Here is a 21621-nt window from a genome sequence, read left to right as displayed (position 1 = left end):
TTCAGCAGCTAAAATGCGAATAGCCGGGTTGATGGACTTGGCAGCCAATGCTACTCCTGATATTAAACCGCCGCCTGCAGTTTGCATTTGTATGAAAATCAAGAAAAGGATACCCAGATGAATGCAAATTTTGAAATATTTGGCTGATGGCTTGACATCAAAAAGTGAACAGACCACTTATAGGTACCACAAGTGTATCTATTTGAGGTGCTTGTTCCAGAAGCTCCAAGGATATGGTACCCTGGCCACTGCAAGAACAATCAAACATGTCAAAGAGTAATGGTTTAAAAATTGCAATGCAAGTCATCAATACCTATAGTATATGCCAAGAAAATCTAAAGAGTTGGGAGGCGTGAACTTCTATGAAAAGAAGCTTTAAGCACGACTAATCAATGTAGCGCCCACTTTAGATTGAAGGTATGTTATGTGTCTGACATGTGTCAGTGTTCAACATCAAAACATGTAGTTAAATTCAATTACTTTCATCTTCTTAAATTACTACTGATGTCTACATGTCGGTGCTTCACTAGTCACTTATACACTGGATGATCTAATTGGCGGACTGCTATGAAAAGAATGAGTCCACCCCATGATTATCCCCCATAGAGTTTATTGACAGGTAATTTAGTCAAACAAAAATAAACATTGTACCTCAGTATGCGTCCATCATTATAAGGATGTATAAAGTTAGCACCAGTTTCTTGCCACACTTTATTTGCAACTTCTTCCCTCGATTGCATATTGGCCTCAGACCAGATAACCTGACCACCATACCGTTTTACATTCTCAACTTTGCATGTTGGAGCATTTTTCGGAATAACAATGTATGCAGGGATCCCCCTTAGTTTTGCTGCCAAAGCCAATGCAGCAGCATGGTTTCCACTGATTTTGGAGAACAACATCAGAAGAATAAATTTACAGAATCAGATTAAAAAAAACAAATACTGGAATTACGGCACATAACAAACCTGCTGTGTGTTATAACCCCTTTAGAAGCATCTTCATCATTGAGAGAGAAAACGGCATTGCAGGCACCCCTAAATTTAAAAGCTCCACTGATGGCCATAGAATACAGAAGGAAAAGTATTATATAGTCCCAAAAAGTAAAAAAATAATCCAAATATTTGTGTAATTCATAAAAAATAAAGAAATCTCACCCCTTTTGGAAATTTTCACACTTAAAGTAGAGCTGCCTTCCTGATATGGCATTCAGAGAGCTGGAGGAGAGAAGTGGAGTTTTAAGAACCAATGATTTTATTCTGGCATGTGATTCCTTTATGGAGGAAATATCAGCAGCATATTTTTCTTTTGTTATTTGGCGTTCCTCTTCCATGTAAGTAATTGATCTTGAAATTGAATGAAGGCAGATAAAACACTTAGTAATGTGTCCCATAATTAAAAAAAAGGTCATGCTAACAAGTGCTAACAAGTGCCGTAAGGGCACTTGTTAAGAAAACCAAAAAAGAAATAAAAAATAACTTTTGAATAGAAAATTACACAAATTACACTTTTTACGATTCTAAAGTATGAATTACACAAATTTCAATACATTTTTTCTAAATTTAGACTCTTGACAATTGCTCCAAAGGGCGTTTGTTACCATTTCCCTTAAAAAAAAATATCCTTCCTACATATTTGAAGTAATTTTATAATACATTTACATTATTTGTTACTACATGTAATAACCTCCCTATTGAGAGTGCTCCTAATTATGAAAGAGAAATCTTATATATGCGAAAAATACAGTCTCTTGTTTTTTGGTGCACTATCTTAAAAGAGCCTACTAAAATTGGATGTTTCCACCAATATGGTGTTGGTCAAGTGGAAGCAAGTTGGCCCCATAAGAAGGAGGATTTTGGGTACCCGGATTGGAATCCTAGTGGATCAACCAGAGACTCTACAGAACATTAGCAATTGAAATGAAATTATTAGTAACGGAGTGGGAGAGAGAGCATTCAGAGAATGTGATAAGGAGGATATGCAATTCAATAGAGCTTTGACATATTTGGAGTATGAAAATACAATACTTCTTATATTCAAATCAAAATCAAGTAGTCAAACCCATGACAACCTTAATAACTGTTAAGAAAATATGAGTGAGTGATTTTTCAGTACCTAAGAAAGACCTGAAACGTACTGCTTCGGCTGGAAATGCGGTCTTCAGTCTGCAGCACAGACGCGGCTTTGGTTGGTGGCTAATTTTTTGTAGAGTGAAAAAATACATTGTAATTTGTACTAGCACCATTGCATAAAATAAATTGTGGGATCCACTTTGTTCTCCGAGAAAACAAAAACACAATTTTAATAATTTTTTTTTAAATTAATAGAGACATATTTATTCTAACCCCAATTTTCCTCTATATTTTTTGGAATAATTTAGAAATGACAAATGTCTTAACGACACTTATTAAAAAAATTAGAAATGAAAAAAATCAATTAAAATCTGTTGAAACTTGTATTTATAACTTTCAAATTATTATTTTTATACAAACTTCCATTTTTTATTCTTTATCAAATGCCCTTAAATCACTTTGATAACAAGACCTTTTAGAAATTAGTCTTTGATAATAATTAAAAAAACAATCTGATCCTAAAACTAAATAACTTAGTCCTACAATATTCAAGCTAAATAATTGTGAATTTGTAGTTACTATTATTATCATATTTTTTTATCAAGAATTTCTTTTAAGAAAAGATGTTTAGAGGATTTCATTCGTGATAATGTGTTGAGTAAATATCAGTAATCAATCTAGCGAGTGCATGAACAACCTTACTGATTTAACTCATAATAAATTTTAGTGTTATGTAAAAACATATATACACAGACATCTATATTCTCAGCAACTCGCTTGGAATCGAACTAAAAAATGTCATATTTATCAAGTATATGGAAAAAATAGAAAAGAAAAGATAACTTACCTATGCAAACCAAATGGGACAAACATCATTTCCATTAGCAATCAAGTAATGCTCCAATCCTCCATGGTTTATCCAAAAGATGAAGATATGCTTTATTGAAAATACGACTCTTAATTTGTAAATCCTCCAAACTTCAAACTCAGGAATTGGAAGTTTGTGATGAGCTTTCTCATAGTACAATTTACAAATGCAAGCATCGTTGCAATTCCTAATCCTATTTTTATTATTATTATTATTAGATAAATTAAAGAGAAATCAAAGCACCGAAATGGCAATGATCAAGAAAGAAGGGTACCAACTCTTGGTAGCGCAGATGCCAAAATCAACTCAGAAATTTGCGTCGAACTCCAAGTATTTTTTTTTTTTTTAATTTTAAAATGAGCAAACGCATACATAGTACCGGGTTTTGGCGGGGATTTTACAAAATATCCTCTAATAATATTATTAATTTTTTTTTTAAATTCAAAACAAGTTAAAAGCTACCCAATAACTATTCCTAAAGCGACTTTATTCACATTAATAGGTCATTTAAGGGCCATTTCTTACATATTAATATAAAAATAAAAAGACATTTCGTTATTTAAAGATTTTTGTCAGAATTTTATTTTTTTTCAAATAATCATAAGTTATTTTGTGTTTGTTTATTGTAATGAATTTTTTTTATAATAATTAATTATAAAAATGATTTTATTAACAGTATTGAATTATTTCTCTTTTGATTTTTAGGTTCAATGTGTTTTTAGTATCAACAAAATTTCAACTTTTTAATTTTAGATACTGTAGAATAAAATATAATTTTTAGTCGTATAAAATTATCCAACAAATAATTTTAGTCTATGCTAAAATGAAATATGTTTAATTATTTTTTAACTTAAAAACATTTGAATGATTTTTTGCTAGTATATTTAGAACATTATAAAAAGTTCATCCATAGAAATTTTGAATCATTTGAAAATATTTTAAGTTAACAACAAAGACTGAAACTGATTGCAGTCGCCACCTCGCTAGCCTCTATGGGTGCAAAGGGAAATATACTGTTCAAGTTTGACATTTTACGACTTTACTTAGTTTAGGTGACAGAATGATGGGTAAAGAGGTCGAGAGAAAGTCATTACAGTAAAAACAATTGAAAGGTAAACAAACTCTCACCCAAAGAAAGTCTTAATTGCCACATCTCAATTGCCACATGCAAAAGCACCTCATTTTAATTATTCAAATTTGATCATGTTGGATACAATAAAGTTTAGTTCCTCGTTTTTATTTCAAACATTTATAATAGACCACCAAGATACAACCAAAATTTACAAAGTGATCATATAAGTTACTGGGCTAGAAGTGGGGAATGCAGTTGACAAATACAACCACATTTCTTTTCTGACTTCCCGTACTTATTCACTGACAAAATCTTCTTAGACTATTAATATGTCAGTCTCAAAAAAAGATGAAGTCATTGCTCTCACATCTTAGAATGTCCCCCAATCTCGTTGCTAGTCTCAGTCTCAGTTTTAGCTACCCTTGAACGCTGCTGTTGGAATTTCTTCTTAGCTCTATAAAGTATATTATGCATTTCGTCAAAGTGTGGATTTGTTGCAGCTTTTGTATCTTTAATCCATCGAAGAACTTTTTTGTATGGAGATAATATTCGATCCCGATCCTTCTCATCCAAAACCTAAGTTTATTGACATTTTAATTAAAATTTTGCAAATTTATGAAAAGTTAATCATGGTACTGATCATCATTCTGCTTAACTAGGTAATTTGGTTTGATGCAGCACTGATAAAATCAACAATGACAGAGTCATATTTAGTTACCTCAAGTTGCGTGAGTTCACAAACCAGGCTGAGATCTGCTATAGACGGTTGAAAGGCGCCAAGAAGGAATCGTCCATCTCCATTGAGCCAAATATCCTCTAGTTTTGATAAAGAAGATAATAAAACTTTCTCTGCTTCAGCAGCTGCTTTTGGATTCAGTGGACGACCAAGTGCAGGTCCTAATACAGTATTTATTACATAGTTCACTGCAAAATGTAATTGCCTTTTCCAGTTAGGGGGAAACAAATATGTTCTCTGGCTTGAAACGTGTAATATGAATGTATGAATTGTTCAATAATTTCCAAATACTAATTTGATTTAACTTAATGGCATGAAGCTCTCCACAAGTAAGCAATTATTAAATCCAGTCTGATCCATATAAGTATTGAAAATATGGCTAACCTGCACTCAACTGACTCAAGAATCCATAGAACAAACTTAAATGCTAATATAGCATAAGTTAATAATCATATGATTGAATTTTCTTCTAGTTAGAGGTAAGGACCGCCCCCACTTATGAACACATATTCAGACCTGATAGCAAGTGAGCTAATGAGTCTTGGATAGACTCTAACACTGTCTTAGAATTTGGATTGGACTTTACTCAACTCCTATAAAACCGACTAGTAAGGTGAGAACCGCCCTCACTTATAAACACATATTCAGGTCATATCTCATCCAATGTGGACTCTTAACATGTAATCCCTTCAGTCACTATTATATGCAAAAAAGTAGGCTCAAATCTTTGTCACTATTACCAACAAAAGTTAACTACTTTTGACTCATGCTAGTATTCCTAATATACTCTTTAATAAAAACCATTTAATGTCGGTAGTTGAGTGTTTGACATTCAAAAAGACAATTTATTAAATTTGGAATTTTTTACATGAAATCATTAAAATTAATTGCACCTAACTAATTTTCTTAATACTAATGAAAGTAGTTATTTTTGCTTATAATAGTGAGAGGACGAAGTATGTCAAAGTTGTCATAGGTTACAATCCCTATCTATCTGTCAAGCTTGCTTCCGTAGAAGTAGAACTAGCTCAAATGCATCTGCTAAAAGGAAATCACATTACTAAAAGGAGACAGGAGATTTTAGGATTTAGATGTGTAAATCACCTGCTCCATATCTTAAATTAGAGTGATGCCAATCTAATACGGAGTTAATTTTGGCTCTCCTGAAAACATCAGTTGGGTACCTGAACCATCAAGAAGGAAACCCGTTACAACAAAGTAATAATGCATGGAAACTAGGACCAAATTTAGATGCAAAAAACGTATATCCTATCAGCATAAAATTCGAAGTTATTTATTTTGTATTGATTCATCCTAATTTAGAAATGCAGAAGGAACCGTTGGCATGCTATGATAACTATAAGAAGCAAAAGAAGTGGTTCCCATAAACAAACCAATGGTCAGCAATTCCAGGAAAAGCAGAAGCAAGATAGGCAAGGATTGCATGGCTGCCAAAACAAAAAACAAAAATGATTAATTAATAACATAGATGAATTAAAACCAAAAAATAGTTTTTGAAAACAAAAATGAGCTACCTCTCGAAGAGATTGAAGTTTCCATGAAGAATAGCAGGTACTTTCTGGAGAGGGTTTACTTCTGAAAGGAAAATAGAATCGGTGAGTGAATAGCAGAAAGAATTGAAGAATATGCATGAACTGTATTGTACCTGTGAATTGAGGAGAGAGATGGTGACGTTTGGAAAGGTCAATTTGAACCTCCTCAAAGTCGATTCCGTTCAACCTGCAGAATATAAGAATTGCTCGTGATGGTTGGGACATACGATCTACATACACCTTCAACTTCTCCATCATCCCTTCTAATTACTTTTCTTTTTCTGTTTCGGATGGGAACTATAGTATACACCACAACAATGCTTTTATTTCATTTCTACTATCGTTTTCATTTTCTGTGTTTTGCCTCATAATAATAACAATCAATTCCCATATTCTTCAAATTTTCGGAATCATACACCTGCCTTGCTGCTTTCGAGAATCAGATTAATTACTTCAGACTAATAAGAGTAATATACTATTTGTTTTTTACGCAATTATTCTGAAGTATTAATCAATGAATATCTAATTTTTAAATAATAAAAACAATTTTTCTTAATTTTATTGTTTTTGAAAATATAGATAATTATTTTTTTAAATAAAAAATAAAAAATATTTCTACAAAATAAACGACTTCTTCATTTTTATTTTATTTGAAAATTTTATTTATATTATATATTCTCCAAAATAAATATATATATATATATATATATAGTCTTAAATGCCTTTTCGAAATTGTGAATGCATAGTTGAAATTGAAACGTTTCTTTAAAAAATAGTCCATCTTGTCTGATAAAATTGTTTTACAAAAATATTACTAATTATTAATTTAAAAACAAATCAAACAGATAATGTTCAAACTCAAAGATTTTTTTCAAAATTATTTATAACAATTTTTAAAAACTAAAAAATCAAATCACAATCAACAAGCCAGATCACAATCAACAAGCCAGGTGTCTCTTTAAAAAAAAGATAGACTTCAAGCTTCAACCAATCTCAATCTCAAGAAAGAAAATTCCAAATTAACTTATATGGGTGGATTTATATGAATTAAATTTTGATTGTCTTGGTATAATTATCATCCAAATGATCTGTTGGATGACAAGTCCTAGCATAGTAATTTATATTGTCATTTCTTCGTGGCTAAATACTACAGCAATTTACCAGCTCCGCTGAGATATTTTGGACGACAAATTTAATATGCAATGTCAAATCTGCACTTAAGAACTTGGCTGAATCTGTGAATAGCAATGAAATTTATTATCTGCAAAGCTTAGCAATCTCAGTTTTGAGTCTTAATACAACAAAAACTTCGTCATCGAAGATTCAAGCCTGACAATTGCAACCAAGTACCAGCGATATGTATATAATGTTAGACATGGCTAATTGGTCACACAAAGCTGTCACAGGTACATAACTAGCATGGTTTTTTTGTCACATCTTTGAAATTATGGGGGCTTTAGTCCCAGATTTTGTATCGCCATCTGCCTGCCTAGATTTCTGCAGTGAAAGCTTCAATTTGAGCTTATAGAGGACATTGTGAACTTCATGAAAATGTGGCTTTGTTGCGCTTTTTGTGCTCTCAATCCATTGCTGGACTTTCTTGTGCGGGCCAAGAATTCGATCATGATCCTTCTCATCTAAAAGCTGCATCCAAATAAAATGTTTATCATAATATTATCATTTTGTCTTGCAAATCACATTTCTAGTCAAACAGAATTAATTTAATCAGGCCAGCATTAGATGTAAGAAATATTCCTCTCTTTAGCCAAACCAGACTCAAACAGAAAACATGCTATACAATTTTTCAACCATATAACACAAACTGAACCAAAAATCTCTCTGCAGTTTATTTTCTTCGAATTCAACCAGAAAAATAAAATTGTCCTTGAGTTATGTCATGATGAAAAGTTTTATGTTATAGGAACTCCCAAATGTCCCATTTACCTGCAATTGCATAATTTCGCAGACCAGACTGAGATCTGCTATGGAAGGTCGAAAGCCACCAAGCAAGTACCGCCCATCACCCTGAAGCCAAATGTTTTCTATCGTGGACAGAGATGATACCAAAACTTTCTCAGCTTCAGCAGCTGCTTGTTTGTTAAGTGGTAGACCCAAAAATGGAGCTAGTACAGTATTTAGAACATACCCAGCTAGAACAAAAACAAGTAGACTAGGTCATGAAAAGAGAGGAAGCGGAAGAAAAATTGCACACAAAAGGAAACACAGTGTCTTCACCCATTCTCAAAGAAAAATACTGATCAGAAATTATTGCAAAGAAGAACACAAATTAACCTTAATATCCATGGCTTTACCAGATTCATACAACTCAATGAAAATAACATTGTCATCAATGCGCTCAAAGAAAGACTTAACCTACTATACGCTGTCATCTGCAATGTGAACATATTCTAAAAAGCTTAACCATGATTTTTTAGTTAACTTGATTGAACTTCACTACTTTGAAAATGAAAAGATAAATACCAAATAAGCCCCAGAATATAAAGCTATCTATTCCAGCAAGCAGGCTAAACAAGAATTGATTACATTGAAATTAGTGAAAGGAGACCACTGTAGAATTTGATTCATGAAAGCAAATAAACAAAAGGGCCGTTTTTAGCTATAACACACCTGCTCCACGGCGCAAATTCAGGTGATGCCAATCTAACACAGCGTGAATTTTAGCTCTCCTGGAAACATCAGCTGGATACCTAATTGAACAAAAAGTTTTAAAAGAGGACAGCATAAGCGTACACTGCACTGAATAAGGGACCAATATGGAGAGAACAGAAAGAATCCTGCAGTACAGAATGACTAGCATACACAAAGGTGAATCTTACTGGAGGATAGCCTCTGTTCATTCACATCAATATTTTGAATTCATAGAGACGATCGCAAAAGAGGGAAAATACTAACCAATGGTCTGCAACTCCTGGAAATGCAGAAGCAAGATAGATAAGAATTGCATGACTGCAAAGAAGAAAATAAACCATTTGTGAATACAAAAGTCAGTAATTGTAGCAACAACCTTATTAAAGAAAATCATAATATATTAGCAGAATCAAATTATAAGGGGTATTTGGAAGAACTTATACAAAAATTCTTAAGGTTTATCTCACAAGATAAGCACGTGTATTAGAGGTCTTTATTTGAACTTATCTACTAACATAAGCACTTGTCATAATGTTTGAGAGAGCTTATAGAAAAAGCTTATGACATGCCCATAAGCCATTTCCATCTTATTTTCATAAGCTCTCCAAGATAACTTATGAAAACAACAGTTTATAGTTTATATGAAAACAATTTGACTTTATTTTATCTTTTGCTATAGAAATAGCTTATCCAAACATGGTCAACGTGTTTGTATACAATTGCAAAAACAACTCATGAGGTATCCATAAATTTATTTTTTACTTATTTCAAGAAGCTCCTTAGAAAGATTATAAGCACTTAATCGAACTGGATAGATACAATTTTCTGTAGATGGCATCAGAACTGACAGACACAATTAAAAATGAAATTATTGAAGAAGTACCTCTCAAATAGCTTGAACCGTCCATCAACAATAGCAGGCACTTTCTTGAAAGGGTTAATCGCTGAAGGAAAATGAAATTGAAGAGTTAAGTAGTGAAAAAAGAAAGATATTGAAAAGTGCGGGGGTTGCATAGACGAATATGATTACCTTGAAATTCAGGAGATAAATGTTGACGTTTGGAGAGTTCAATTTGGATCTCCTCAAAATCTATTCCATTGACTCTATCGAAGTGGAGTTTGAGTATGAATTTCAAATACAGAATATAGGTAAAAGAAATGAAAATAAAGAAAAGAGAGAAATGAAAGTGAAAAACAATACTTGCAAAAGATAAGAATTGCACGGGATGGCTGGGACATACGATCCGTATACACTTTCAGCTTCATCTTTCTTTCTTTCTTCGTTACCCACACTCCTCTACAAATTACACTTCTTAAAATATAACGCCATTCTTATTTACTACTAGTTGTACTTCCCAATCCCATTTAACGTAAAAACACTTTTTGTGTTATAAAGAAAATTATTAATTTCACTAAATCAGATTATTATGTTCAAATTATTATATTTTGTCTTTTTAAGGGAGCTCAAATGTTATTTCATTAAATTAAAAATAAAAATACCATGTAAAATTGGATTGTATATATGTAAAACTTTTCTTAGGATGTGGTAGAAAGAAAATAACTATAGACCACTTTAGTAATAAAAATATTTTATGTTATTATTTTTATAAATATGTATACGTTTTATTATGAGGATATATTTTTTAGGTGAATAATTACTATGCAAAGAAAATAAAATGTAAATAAATTACGGTTAATGATGTTTTATTTTTAAACTTTACAACAAAAAAATTGTTGATATTTTTATTATTATTATAATTTTAGAGTGTTTTATTCACTTTAAAAGAGTTTTTTTAATTGTTTTATTATATAAATTTTAAATAAAAAAATCACAAAAGTAAACTAGAATATAATAAATTGCACTTAAGATTTTCTTAACATAGATTAAAAGTAAAAAAATATTAACTTAGACTTAGTAATAATTTTAATAAGTCCAATAAAAAATAAGTGATGGGTTAAATATAATTTTTTAAACGTTGAAAACTCAAGAAAACAAAACAACAAAATTCTAATATAAATTTTAAAAAATATATATTTATATATACCTTTATATCAAATTTAAAACTTTTTTTTTTTGCATAAACTTCTATGATATGTAACACACAAAATGTTTTTGAAAAATTTGGTAGCATTTCAATAAAATTTTAATTTATTTTAACTCTATTAACAAAAATAAAAATCGGATTTGACAAGAACAGTTGTGGAAAATGAAAAATAAGGATGACGTAAGTGGTGATTAAATGGTCCAAAAAGATGTGAAAGAAGGTGCATCGACATCTAGACACACACGACGCGAGATTAGAAGCTTCCACGCGTAAACGTTATTCTCTTCACAATTCACTCACATCTATGATCTATCTATGTGTGGAAGAAAGACGCTATTAGTATAAAATTGTGTAACCGTTTTCTTCTCAAATCTCAATGCTTTGTACTTCAACTCGCTTCTTCCTCTTAACAACTTCTACTGCAAGATTAGCCTTAGCTGCTCCTCTTTCTTCTTCTTCTTCTTCTTACTTCTTCTCCACCAATAATTATTACAATCCAATCTCATTCTCTTCTCTTCCAAACAAACCTAAACCTAATTCTAAACCACTTCTTACAACTTCTACCTCTTTGTACTTTACTTTAAGAGCAGATCACACCATGGCTTCCCAATCAAACCCCAATTCAATTCACGATTTCACTGTTAAGGATGCTAAGGGAAATGATGTTAATCTTGGTGACTACAAAGGAAAGGTCCTTTTGATTGTCAACGTTGCCTCACAGTGGTATGCTTATCTTATAAATAATCATTTCATTTCACTCAAAGATTATTAGGCATGGTTCTAGATCTAACAAATTGGATTACTTGTTTTCCCCTTAATTTAATTTCTTTAATTGTGCTTTTATTGATGCAGTGGCTTGACTAACTCAAATTACACGGAGCTCAGTCAGTTGTATGACAAATACAAACAAAAAGGTTTTTTTTTTTGCCTTCTCTCCTTAATCCTTATGATTCATGTCCTTTTCATTGTCTTGTTATCTTCTTCATCATGGCTGTGCGTGCTCTAATAATCAATACTAGTATATCAACAACACAAAATACTTGTTTCAAATCTGTTAGGAGCATAATCTACTTTGCATCGGTTTTAGTGTTGTGTCCGGTGTTGTCATTATCCGTGCTTCATAGAGTATAATTTCACAAGCCTGAAGAAAGACTAGTTTTTTTGGAAAGGAAAATGTTAGTAGTTGTTATGTTAGTAGACCTCCTTTTGAGTGTCCTAGTTCAACCACTTGAACTACACCTTGGAAACCCAATCGAAAGACTAGTCTATTTGGTGGGAGAACCCTTCATTTATAAGTTTTACTTTTAAGGTCAAAACTCCAATGTGAATCTTCTAACAGAATTGTCCTTAATATTGGTTATTGATTATAACATCCATGATAAATAATTGTTAGGGCTGCCTATTATAAAAACAAAGTGATTTTAGTATTCAATAGTTTAGAGATTGTTAAAAAAATAGAATTTGTTGTGTTTGTCCACCGTAATGAAAATCATTTTTTTTTAAAATCAGTTATAATTTTTTTTTTTTTTTTTTATGAGAAGCTACTCAAAACACCTTCTCATCTTAAGCAGTTTTTATATTATTTTCATATTCTGATTTTTTAACTCTGAAAAGTGATTATATTTCAAAATAATCGCAACAAACAGCCTCTTAATTAGTATTGATTAATTGGACAAACTTGACTATAAATACCAAACTTTAGTAGGTTCCCTCTATGTTTTTTTAAGGTTCAAGCAACTAACTTATTGTGGTGTCCTGTAGTCTTTCTAAAATACTTTGATGTCTTTATTCAGGTCTGGAAATTCTGGCATTCCCGTGTAATCAGTTTGGAGCACAGGAGCCTGGATCTCTTGAAGAGATACAAGACTTTGTCTGTACTCGCTTCAAAGCTGAGTTTCCTGTTTTTGACAAGGTAAATAACTTTGCTCTTTATTTTATTCCATGTATAATAATCATTAATTCCATACTGATAGAAGAAATGCTCCGATTATAGCATTGGCTCTTTGAATACTAACTTTTTTAGGGTGACTCTAATCATGTTTGTGAGGCACGTGTGCTTTTTTGTTAACCTTCAAATCTCCAATCAGGTTCCCTTACGCATATTCTGAATTATTGCATTCCTTCAACTTTATGTGGAAACTAGAGATAGAAAATGTGATTCCTTCCATGATTTCTCATATTTTCAGCCGTAGTTGTGTAAAGCTTTACACCAGTTTCAGACCTAATATGAACCATTAACTAAGCAGAGATGAATAAATTGGCTTCAAGACTTTGTATTCAAAATTGCATCTAGGTTCTATAATATGATGATGAATAAGTTGTAGTGAAAGTGAGAACAGGGTGCAAAAGTGTGGAAGGTTGAAAATAATCTAAAATCTAGATTTTTCAGTAATATGTTTTACAAAATTTATTGTGTCTGTCTTTCTCCAAAGAATAAGATTAATCTCGGATGGCATGGTTTTTAACAGTGTCCAGCTAGAATTATATTTCACTTTCCTTTGTATGTTTTTCCTGTACTGTTAAATGGATACTTGTCCATGAGGCGTCCACTCACTGAAAAGCGTTCGGCCTTGTCACTTCAAGGGACAGAGTTCAAATCTCCATTAGTGTCATTTTAATTAATAATAATGTTCTCCATAAAAACATATTCAAATGATGTTTATTTGCTTTTACTTAGGTTGATGTGAATGGTGACAGTGCTGCTCCAATCTACAAGTATCTTAAGTCAAGCAAAGGTGGTCTCTTTGGGGATAACATCAAATGGAACTTCTCCAAGTTCCTTGTTGATAAAAACGGGAATGTTGTTGAACGTTATGCACCCACAACTTCTCCTCTGAGCATTGAGGTGAGACAATTTGCATGATGGCGCACATAATCTTTTGACTAGACATAATGAATTATTTCACTAAGTATATTACTTTTGTTAATGTCTGCAGAAGGACTTACTGAAATTGCTTGGGGCATGAATGAAGTTATGAATGGTTGGAACCTGGAATAAATGCATATGGATGAAATTAATAATTACTATGTGAATAAAGGAATGCATTGCAGATGTTGATGCAAATGCAATTTCCCCCTTTCTAATACTTCCCAAACAGTGGTTTTTGTATCTCTGATCTTAGTTCATCTTCATGAGATTGTGTACTTGACTTATTACTCTTGTATGAATGAATGTAAATGATTTACTTAAACTCCGGTTAGCCATACATTGGTTTGTCTGTTTCATTTGTTTATTTCCCGGTTAAACTTGAGCAGATTGTTAGAGATATCTGCAGAGCTCTAGAATTGGTACTTACCAATTGGAGCTTAGATAAGGAAACATGTGAGTCCGGAGTCCCCCTTCAGGGACATCCGATTAAATTGGAACCATAGCATGGCTTTGGTCCTGGGCAAGGATGGTGATATAAAAAAAAAACTTACAAAATTATGGAAGAAAAAGGAGTTTGAGAATGTTATAACTAACTTACATGGTTTGATGCAAGAGTCTTGTAAAAAAATAAATAAATGGGTTAGAGCTGTACCCCAAAAAAATTGTGTTGGAGTGTTGGTCCATCAAAGTTTAATGATCAATGAATAAAAAATTACTAAAAAATTATATTAATTCAATTTGATAAAATATATTGATGAGATCAAATCCAATGTTTCTAAATTCAAATAGAATGACACTGCAAATTGCAAACAAATCCATATAATCTAAATGTCAATGTTAATAAAAAAATAAAAGGCGTTACATTTAGAAGACTAAATCAACAAAATAAAACAAAACAAAAGAAAATTAAATATGTGTGCAGGTCACTTAGAGAAAATGCAAAGAAAAAACAACTTTATGGTTTTTAACTAAAAAATACTTTAAACCATCATTCTCTAATCGATGAAAAAGAGACTCAAAATTATACTTTTTTAATTGATGAAGAAGAGATTTAGAGTTATATTTTGAGAGAGTGGCTCTTGCTATTTTGCAAAGTTTAAAATTGAGAATAATGATACTTACATAACTAATATACTTAACATTTTATAACAATAATAAATTATAAATTGAGAATGTTATTTGATTGATCGTAGGACCAATGCAACCATGAGATGGGCATTGATTGATAAAGAGCAGCGTGCTCTGTTAAGTTAAATGTTCTTTCATCTAGTAGACTACGATAACAATTAATTTGATAATAATCAATAATGTTAATATATTTAGTTTTTATTGCATGTAGATACTCGTCACTTCTTTATTACTTTAATATAAACTTATACCTTCTGTATAGTTATACTTTAGACGGATCAAGTTTTTAACACCATTTCATACTAGTTGATTAAAAATAATTAAAATTTGTGTCCTAATCAAAATAAAATAATAATTAATTAAAAATAATAAGTAATAAATAACTAAATAATTATTTTTTTTAAAATTAAAGTCAAACGTTCTATTTATAAATGTTAATTTCACAAGCCTACTATTATTGACTTCAGTCCAGGTGTAGAAAGTTAAAATTTTTATAGTTATTAAAGTACAAAAACGAAAGTCCCCAAAACAAAAAAGCTCATAAAATTTTAGAGACTAAGTGAGACCTATGGGTACACTTTTTTAAATTTATCTTTTGATAAATAAATTTTTCGACTTTTTCCTCAAAATTTTGAAAAAATCAATTTCTTCGGATAAAAAATAATTTACAATATTTATTTATTTAAAAATAATAATTTTTTATTTTTCTTACAAATTTTTTTAGAAAAAAGCGATTTTAAATTTTTTTGATTTTTTTCAAGAAAAAAAATTAGATTTTTTTAGAAAAATAAATTCCAAATATCTTTCAAGAAAAAATTATAGATTAATAAAATATTAAACCCTTGAGTCTCTCATTTAGACTTACAAAAAACAATGAAATTATAATCTAAAATTTTAAAAAATTATTTAAATAAGAGTTCTAATATCAAAAGATTTCGTAAGGAATTTTCTAAAATGGACTTTATAATTTAATTGACAGCTTTACTTCTAAATACAACTTTCTTATATTTTAAAAACAAAATAAGAAGTGGCAAAATGTTAATGAAAGTTGCGGCTTTGGTATTTAAATAAAAATAATAATAATGCAAATCATTTCTCATGAATACACAACTTCAATAAAACAAATAATAAATAATATAAATGGTATATTTGTTTAAGATTTTTGAAAAAATGATTGTGATTATATATTTTAAAAATTGATTTTTATTAGAATTTAGTTAAAAATAATAAAAGTTATTTTAGATTCATTTATTATCAATTTCAAAAAAATATTTTTAACATTCAATAATTTATATATTAATTATTAAAAAATTTATCATGATAAAAATCATATTTTTTTAAAACGAAATATTTTAAAAATAATTTTTATGAAGAATTTTTTAAAATTTCATAATCGAAAAAAATAGTATCAAATAAATAAAATAATACTTTAAAATTAACTATTTTTTATTTAAAATTATTTTTCAAAAATAAAATATTATAAAAATTATTTTGTAAAAAGTCATTTTTAAGAAAATCTTAAAAGAAACTTGCCCAAATCTTTTCGCCAACCACGACTTCATTTAAACATAAAAATATCGAGTAAATCGTGGTGGTACTAGTCATGACGGGGTGATAATATTTTTGAAAAATGTACTCTATTGTTTTATATATATAAATTGTATATTCTAAAAGTAAGTTTAGGAAGTAAAATATTAATTATTAAATTACAAATAAATATTAGAGATGTCATAATCAATCATGAATTTTATTACAATAATAACTATTATTTTAATATTTTACACTATATTTATTTTAGAGTTTAAATTTATAAAAATTAGATGAATGGGATTCGAACATTTACGGAGATACTTATCATCTTCAACTAAAGAAGTCCTCAAATATGAGATGGTAAACCTACTTTGTTAACTATACTACTTTGTTAATTAACCTGAAATTTTATACTAGTTTCCTAAAAAAAAGTCCAGAAATTGAATATTGTGTGGTTTGATACTTTGGTAGTTCCAAACTCCGTTATGACCACCGAATCCAGCAACGATCCAAAATCCATTTACGATTTCACTTTCAAGGTCTATCTATCTTTTTCATTTCACTTGTTTCTTTATGCTCATTAAGTTGAACATGAAAACAACTACCATACCATCATGTCAATAATACAAACTTTCTTTTCTTCACTTGCAGGATGCTAAGGGAAATTATGTACATCTTCATACATACAAAGGAAAAGTCCTCCTCATTGTTAATGTTGCTTCCAAATGGTATCATTCATCCCCTTTTCTTTTTCTTTTTCTTTTTCTTTTTTCTTTCTCTTCTATATTCATTTCAATTCATCAATCATATTTCATTCTGTGTTTCATTATGCTGTGGAAAATTTTGATTTGTAATTAAATGATTTTGTAAAATTGATTTTAGTTAAAGCTGAGTTGAACAATGAATTTGACCAAAAAAACTACTTTTAGGGTTAAAAATTGTAAATCCTAACTTCAAGTTAGAATCTACTCTATAGTCAAAATCAATTCCAATCATCGTCACTCACAGAAGATGTCAAAATCAATTTTATGTCTGGAATCAATTTTGGCTCTCCCTACTGTGAAACCAAACACACAACTTTTCATCATGGAAGTGACTATTCCACCTGAAATCAAATTATCATTCTCATAATAGTGACAGTATTTATTTATTCATCATTCTTCTTTGTTTATTGATTGAATTGAGGCAGTGGCATGACCAACTCAAATTACGTCGAGTTGAATCAACTATATGACAAGTACAAACACAAAGGTTTGTATTTTGTAACTTTAACACCACACTCTTCTTTTGGAGTTTCATGTTGTCATGTTATGTACTCCTCTCACAAAACACTAGTTCTTTCTATTATTTGCCAAATTTTATATATTTATTTGATACACTTCAGATGACTGAATTGGTTGCTATATTAGGCCTGGAGATTCTAGCATTTCCAAGTAATCAATTTGGTGAGGAAGAACCTGGAACCAATGATCAAATATTGGACTTCGTCTGCACTCGCTTCAAAGCGGAATTCCCCATCTTTGATAAGGTACTTCAACATATATATAATCTTTGATTGGAAACCCTTGTTTTATTAGTCACCATTTTTATACACACTACCGGGTGCCAACAAAATCTTACTGAGATGTTCTCTTCTAAGTTCCAATTTTGTAGTGATTCCTATGTGGCTATGTTGAAGATTAGATGCTAGAGATTTTGTATCTGCATTATGTTTGGTGCTTGTTTTAATCATGTTTTTGCATTTCATTGATAATCCTAATCCCTTCTATGTGTATGATGATTTAAAACAAGTTAACACGAAATAGCAGCAGTAATCATTGATCATCTTCATCTGCTTTACAAATTATACTAAAGCCACTGCTAACTATGAACAAAAATAATGAAATTTAAATGTTGCTTGAGTAGTTGTGGTTAGTTGGATAAAGATTATAAGATTATTATTACTACTATTATGCATTGACTTCTGCTAAATACTTCAATTTGAAGAACTGACATCAATATGCAAAAAAATTTAAGTTCATCTCCTTGTTATTTGATTGTGCTAGATTGAAGTGAATGGGGAGAATTCTGCGCCCTTGTATAAATTCTTAAAGTTAGGTAAATGGGGAATTTTTGGGGATGATATTCAGTGGAACTTTGCCAAGTTTTTAGTTGACAAGGATGGCCAAGTGGTGGATCGCTATTATCCCACCACCTCTCCTCTTAGCATTGAGGTACATGGATGGAGTATTATTATTCCACAAATTTCATATATATGTATTTTATATACTTTATCAATTAATATGGTTTATGATGTCTGTGTAATGTAATTCTTCTGGTGTCTTTTATTGTATTGCAGCGAGACATCTGCAAACTACTTGGTGTTGAATGAATGAATGAATACATGGATTCAGGTTGGAAGAGAGGATGATTGTCTTGAATGTTAATAAAGCATAGCCTTTTGACTTTGTAATGTTGTTTCCTTCCTGAAGTTGTAATATTATGTTATGCATAATGGATTGGTTTCTTATAAACTGAACAAGAGCTGCATATCCTTATATACATCATGATGTTGATTAGTTTTATTGATATTTGAGTGCATCTTAGCATCTAGTAACTTCGTTTATATCCTTCCTTTCCTTTACAGCTATTTTGATTAACAATGAAGTAGATAATTGGGCTTACAAATTATTTAGGAGTGACATGACTGGTAAAAAAATGACAACTTTTGTTATAATTTTAACCAATCATATAAGATCTAATCATTCAATCGTATTTTTCCTTCACATTTAAGTCCAAAAGTTCAGAAAACTTATGGACAGCTCTTATTCTTGTGAACTAAAGAAACAAATTGTTGCATTTAACCATTCTTGCACTGATCAGTCGCAAAAACACCAAATGAAAAATAAAAATTCAATATTACAAAATGGGATGAAACAGAATAATTAGAATCTTGCATCAAAATAGGTAAGGGTGATGAACCCAATCAAGTATGACAAACAAGTGACAAACGAGTGACACTGAACTTGCGTCTCAAATTTCTAGAGTAACATTAAGTTGTAATGCATAATAAACAGATATAAAACAAATACTGTAGCCAAACACACTATTTGCAGTAACCAAAGTTGGATCTCAGAACTAAATGAACTGAAGACAATAAACATTCCAATGAAGTGTATGTTTTGCCTTCATTTCACCAGACCTAACATTTTAGATGAATCAAGAATAGTAGCCACTTGAATCCTGAATGATTCTTTTGTTTCAGCATATGTTAGTGAAAACTTGTCACCCAACAATGGGGATAACAAGCTAAGTCACAATGCTCACAAATTCAAGTTAATTTACAACAACTGGTATATACAAAACTGCCATCTCTTCGAAAATAAAAATTTCACCCTCGTGTCAAGTCAATGCCAGTATGTGTGTGCGGGCTTTTCACGTCTGACAGTTGTGATCCGGGCCACATGGCTGTTGGAGAAGAGATGTAGTTTTGACCAGGTGGAACACTGACTGGAGAAGCTAGCTTATTATCATTATGAGGCTCAGAACTATCATCTTTGGTAGTGGTCTCTTGCTTAGTCTTTACCTTCGATCCACCGCCATATACAAAGCTGCACACCACCACCTGCAGTGAGCAATAAATCACTTTATCAATATGTTAACTTTTTTTTGTTTTCAGGGTATTCATTTTGTTTTGGCTTGAATTGGTAGCATCCCATGGTGTGACATTCTTGAACATCCCTACTCACGCATGATGAACAGGGAAACTATAGAAGTGCCATCTAACCTAAAATTAGTTGTTTAACTCACTTTGACGTGAATGTATCATAACATAAATCACTGTACTCTCAACTCACTTTTAAACAAAATCAATTTTCGCTATTGTAGAACCAAACACACACTCAGCATCTCTATCATGATTGCTCGCAACTCATTTCTAAAGACCTTGCAGTTGTCTTAAAATACTTTTTTTTTGCTCTGGCGGAAAAATCAAGAATATACCTGCACTGGGCTTCCAGCAATAAGCACCGCAACACTGCCACCGATAACATGACCGTCACGAGTAGAAAGAGAAACACTTACGCCACCTGTTCTGTTGGATGGTCCACCATCTTCAGCAACCAAATAAGAACCAGACAAGCATAATATTTGCAATTTACCCTGCAAAAGCAAAAAAATAGTAAAAAATCTTAGTGAACCATAAAAACCGATATTGGGCCCTTTAAGTTGCAGTTGTTAGTGCCTTAACCTCATAAGTAACACCAGCATTGGTAGAAGCAGGCTGTCGCAGAGTAACTGAAGACACTATCCCAGTGCCCGACATGATGCACAGAGCCCTTGGTCTCTGCTGTGCTAACGACAATAGCTTGGCTACAATGTCCTGAAAATATTGAAAATCTATTATCAAGGAACAAATTGATGTGCATCAATAGGTACAAATCTTGAAAGCTTCTACAATGAATAACAGCAATTAACTTAATATTTGAAACCTGTAATCAACTTAGATGCTCATATTGAGTCATATCATCAGTATTCCGTGCAATCAAAAACCATCTTAACATGTGATAGTAATCTTCACCAAATTATTTTCTATTGACTATGTGAAAATTCAATTCACGAGTGCATTCAGTGATTTGTAATTATAAACACCATCCATAACGGCTGCATGTCGTAACTAGTAATTAAAATTATCATATTCATATCCTGAGTGAAAAAGAGGAAACAAACTTTAGTTTAAAAGTATTTATCTCACAAATATTGTGTTTCTGAATTATGAAGATATGCTTAATCAAATCTCTATGGACAATTGACCATGATTTCTCAAGTTGCAGAGACCAAATTTCCAAATCAAATGGGTTCCTATGTTGGTATCAACAGTGATTTTGGTGGCACTAAAGCAATAGGCCACTAAAATTTTCCCTCAAAAGCAAATCAACATCCATGACAAATTAATTCCATTTAGATGTGTATACCTCAACATTGCAACATTCATAATTAAGAAAAAGAACAAGAGTACTACATAAATAAGAACAGAGAATCTAATTTGCTTATAACAAGAAAAATATAACTACCTCCCCAACTCCAACGGTGATGACATGAGGCGAAAAAGCCAACCCTGC

At 31.1% G+C, this 21621-nt stretch overlaps 6 protein-coding genes across 7 annotated transcripts in view; 2 read left to right on the top strand and 4 right to left on the bottom strand.

Annotated features, from left to right (window-relative positions):
• Nucleotides 1–2241, bottom strand: part of LOC101488331 (serine racemase) — a 2891-nt gene extending 650 nt beyond the window's left edge. Inside the window, exons 1-6 of one of the 2 annotated variants that reach the window (XM_004503712.4) lie at nucleotides 2116–2241; nucleotides 1158–1346; nucleotides 969–1055; nucleotides 652–882; nucleotides 175–248; nucleotides 1–74 (exon numbers count right to left, since the gene is read on the bottom strand). In XM_004503712.4, the coding sequence (XP_004503769.1) occupies nucleotides 1–74; nucleotides 175–248; nucleotides 652–882; nucleotides 969–1055; nucleotides 1158–1333 (642 nt within the window). In that variant the 5' untranslated portion in view covers nucleotides 1334–1346; nucleotides 2116–2241. Of the gene's footprint in view, nucleotides 75–174; nucleotides 249–651; nucleotides 883–968; nucleotides 1056–1157; nucleotides 1347–1863; nucleotides 2076–2115 lie in introns of those variants that run through there. The other variant, XM_073370557.1, reaches the window with a different exon arrangement.
• Nucleotides 2242–4098: 1857 nt separating this feature from the next.
• On the bottom strand, nucleotides 4099–6742 carry LOC101488655 (glutathione S-transferase T1-like). The gene is made up of 6 exons (XM_004503713.4): nucleotides 6415–6742; nucleotides 6284–6344; nucleotides 6143–6196; nucleotides 5853–5932; nucleotides 4731–4936; nucleotides 4099–4588 (listed from the first exon to the last, which is right to left on the bottom strand). The coding sequence occupies exons 1-6, from the start codon at nucleotides 6557–6559 to the stop codon at nucleotides 4376–4378; spliced, it is 759 nt and encodes a 252-aa protein (XP_004503770.1). The 5' UTR covers nucleotides 6560–6742; the 3' UTR covers nucleotides 4099–4375.
• A 789-nt stretch (nucleotides 6743–7531) lies between these two features.
• Nucleotides 7532–10312, bottom strand: LOC105851053 (glutathione S-transferase T1-like). Its single transcript, XM_004503678.4, has 7 exons — nucleotides 10152–10312; nucleotides 9981–10054; nucleotides 9834–9894; nucleotides 9215–9268; nucleotides 8930–9009; nucleotides 8246–8451; nucleotides 7532–7945 (listed from the first exon to the last, which is right to left on the bottom strand). The coding sequence occupies exons 1-7, from the start codon at nucleotides 10214–10216 to the stop codon at nucleotides 7733–7735; spliced, it is 753 nt and encodes a 250-aa protein (XP_004503735.1). The 5' UTR covers nucleotides 10217–10312; the 3' UTR covers nucleotides 7532–7732.
• Nucleotides 10313–11203: 891 nt separating this feature from the next.
• LOC101488996 (probable phospholipid hydroperoxide glutathione peroxidase) lies at nucleotides 11204–14201 on the top strand. The gene is made up of 5 exons (XM_004503714.4): nucleotides 11204–11718; nucleotides 11848–11909; nucleotides 12789–12907; nucleotides 13673–13840; nucleotides 13932–14201. Exons 1-5 carry the CDS (start codon nucleotides 11372–11374, stop codon nucleotides 13959–13961), a joined length of 726 nt encoding a protein of 241 aa, XP_004503771.1. The 5' UTR covers nucleotides 11204–11371; the 3' UTR covers nucleotides 13962–14201.
• Nucleotides 14202–17007: 2806 nt separating this feature from the next.
• LOC101504513 (probable glutathione peroxidase 8-like) lies at nucleotides 17008–18893 on the top strand. Its single transcript, NM_001286528.1, has 6 exons — nucleotides 17008–17061; nucleotides 17174–17250; nucleotides 17712–17773; nucleotides 17932–18050; nucleotides 18568–18735; nucleotides 18861–18893. Exons 1-6 carry the CDS (start codon nucleotides 17008–17010, stop codon nucleotides 18891–18893), a joined length of 513 nt encoding a protein of 170 aa, NP_001273457.1.
• Nucleotides 18894–19610: 717 nt separating this feature from the next.
• LOC101504185 (AT-hook motif nuclear-localized protein 5-like) overlaps nucleotides 19611–21621 on the bottom strand; it is a 3591-nt gene continuing 1580 nt past the window's right edge. Inside the window, exons 3-6 of the mRNA XM_073370080.1 lie at nucleotides 21574–21621; nucleotides 20751–20882; nucleotides 20504–20662; nucleotides 19611–20126 (exon numbers count right to left, since the gene is read on the bottom strand). The exon at nucleotides 21574–21621 is cut by the window's right edge and continues 6 nt beyond it. Of these exons, the coding sequence (XP_073226181.1) occupies nucleotides 19893–20126; nucleotides 20504–20662; nucleotides 20751–20882; nucleotides 21574–21621 (573 nt within the window). The 3' untranslated portion in view covers nucleotides 19611–19892. The remainder of the gene's footprint in view (nucleotides 20127–20503; nucleotides 20663–20750; nucleotides 20883–21573) is intronic.

This window comes from Cicer arietinum, chromosome 6 (assembly GCF_000331145.2).
Source record: "Cicer arietinum cultivar CDC Frontier isolate Library 1 chromosome 6, Cicar.CDCFrontier_v2.0, whole genome shotgun sequence".
In the NCBI taxonomy this organism is placed as follows: domain Eukaryota; kingdom Viridiplantae; phylum Streptophyta; class Magnoliopsida; order Fabales; family Fabaceae; genus Cicer; species Cicer arietinum.
Note: the sequence above shows the minus strand (reverse complement) of the source record. Positions and strands in the feature narration are given on the sequence as shown.

What these genes read in the sequence shown, in the direction of transcription:
- LOC101488655 (XM_004503713.4), bottom strand. Translation starts at nt 6,559, where the DNA reads ATGATGGAGAAGTTGAAGGTGTATGTAGATCGTATGTCCCAACCATCA. An exon ending in TCTCTCTCCTCAATTCACAG is followed by an intron (nt 6,345 to 6,414) that starts GTACAATACAGT and finishes TTTTCCTTTCAG; the next exon opens with AAGTAAACCCTCTCCAGAAA. An exon ending in TAATTTAAGATATGGAGCAG is followed by an intron (nt 4,937 to 5,852) that starts GTGATTTACACA and finishes TACATTTTGCAG; the next exon opens with TGAACTATGTAATAAATACT.
- LOC105851053 (XM_004503678.4), bottom strand. Translation starts at nt 10,216, where the DNA reads ATGAAGCTGAAAGTGTATACGGATCGTATGTCCCAGCCATCCCGTGCA. An exon ending in GCAATTCTTATCTTTTGCAA is followed by an intron (nt 10,055 to 10,151) that starts GTATTGTTTTTC and finishes CCACTTCGATAG; the next exon opens with AGTCAATGGAATAGATTTTG. An exon ending in GAATTTGCGCCGTGGAGCAG is followed by an intron (nt 8,452 to 8,929) that starts GTGTGTTATAGC and finishes TTTTTGTTCTAG; the next exon opens with CTGGGTATGTTCTAAATACT.
- LOC101488996 (XM_004503714.4), top strand. Translation starts at nt 11,372, where the DNA reads ATGCTTTGTACTTCAACTCGCTTCTTCCTCTTAACAACTTCTACTGCA. An exon ending in GTCAACGTTGCCTCACAGTG is followed by an intron (nt 11,719 to 11,847) that starts GTATGCTTATCT and finishes TTATTGATGCAG; the next exon opens with TGGCTTGACTAACTCAAATT. An exon ending in TGACAAATACAAACAAAAAG is followed by an intron (nt 11,910 to 12,788) that starts GTTTTTTTTTTT and finishes GTCTTTATTCAG; the next exon opens with GTCTGGAAATTCTGGCATTC.
- LOC101504513 (NM_001286528.1), top strand. Translation starts at nt 17,008, where the DNA reads ATGACCACCGAATCCAGCAACGATCCAAAATCCATTTACGATTTCACT. An exon ending in TGACAAGTACAAACACAAAG is followed by an intron (nt 17,774 to 17,931) that starts GTTTGTATTTTG and finishes TTGCTATATTAG; the next exon opens with GCCTGGAGATTCTAGCATTT. An exon ending in AATTCCCCATCTTTGATAAG is followed by an intron (nt 18,051 to 18,567) that starts GTACTTCAACAT and finishes TGATTGTGCTAG; the next exon opens with ATTGAAGTGAATGGGGAGAA.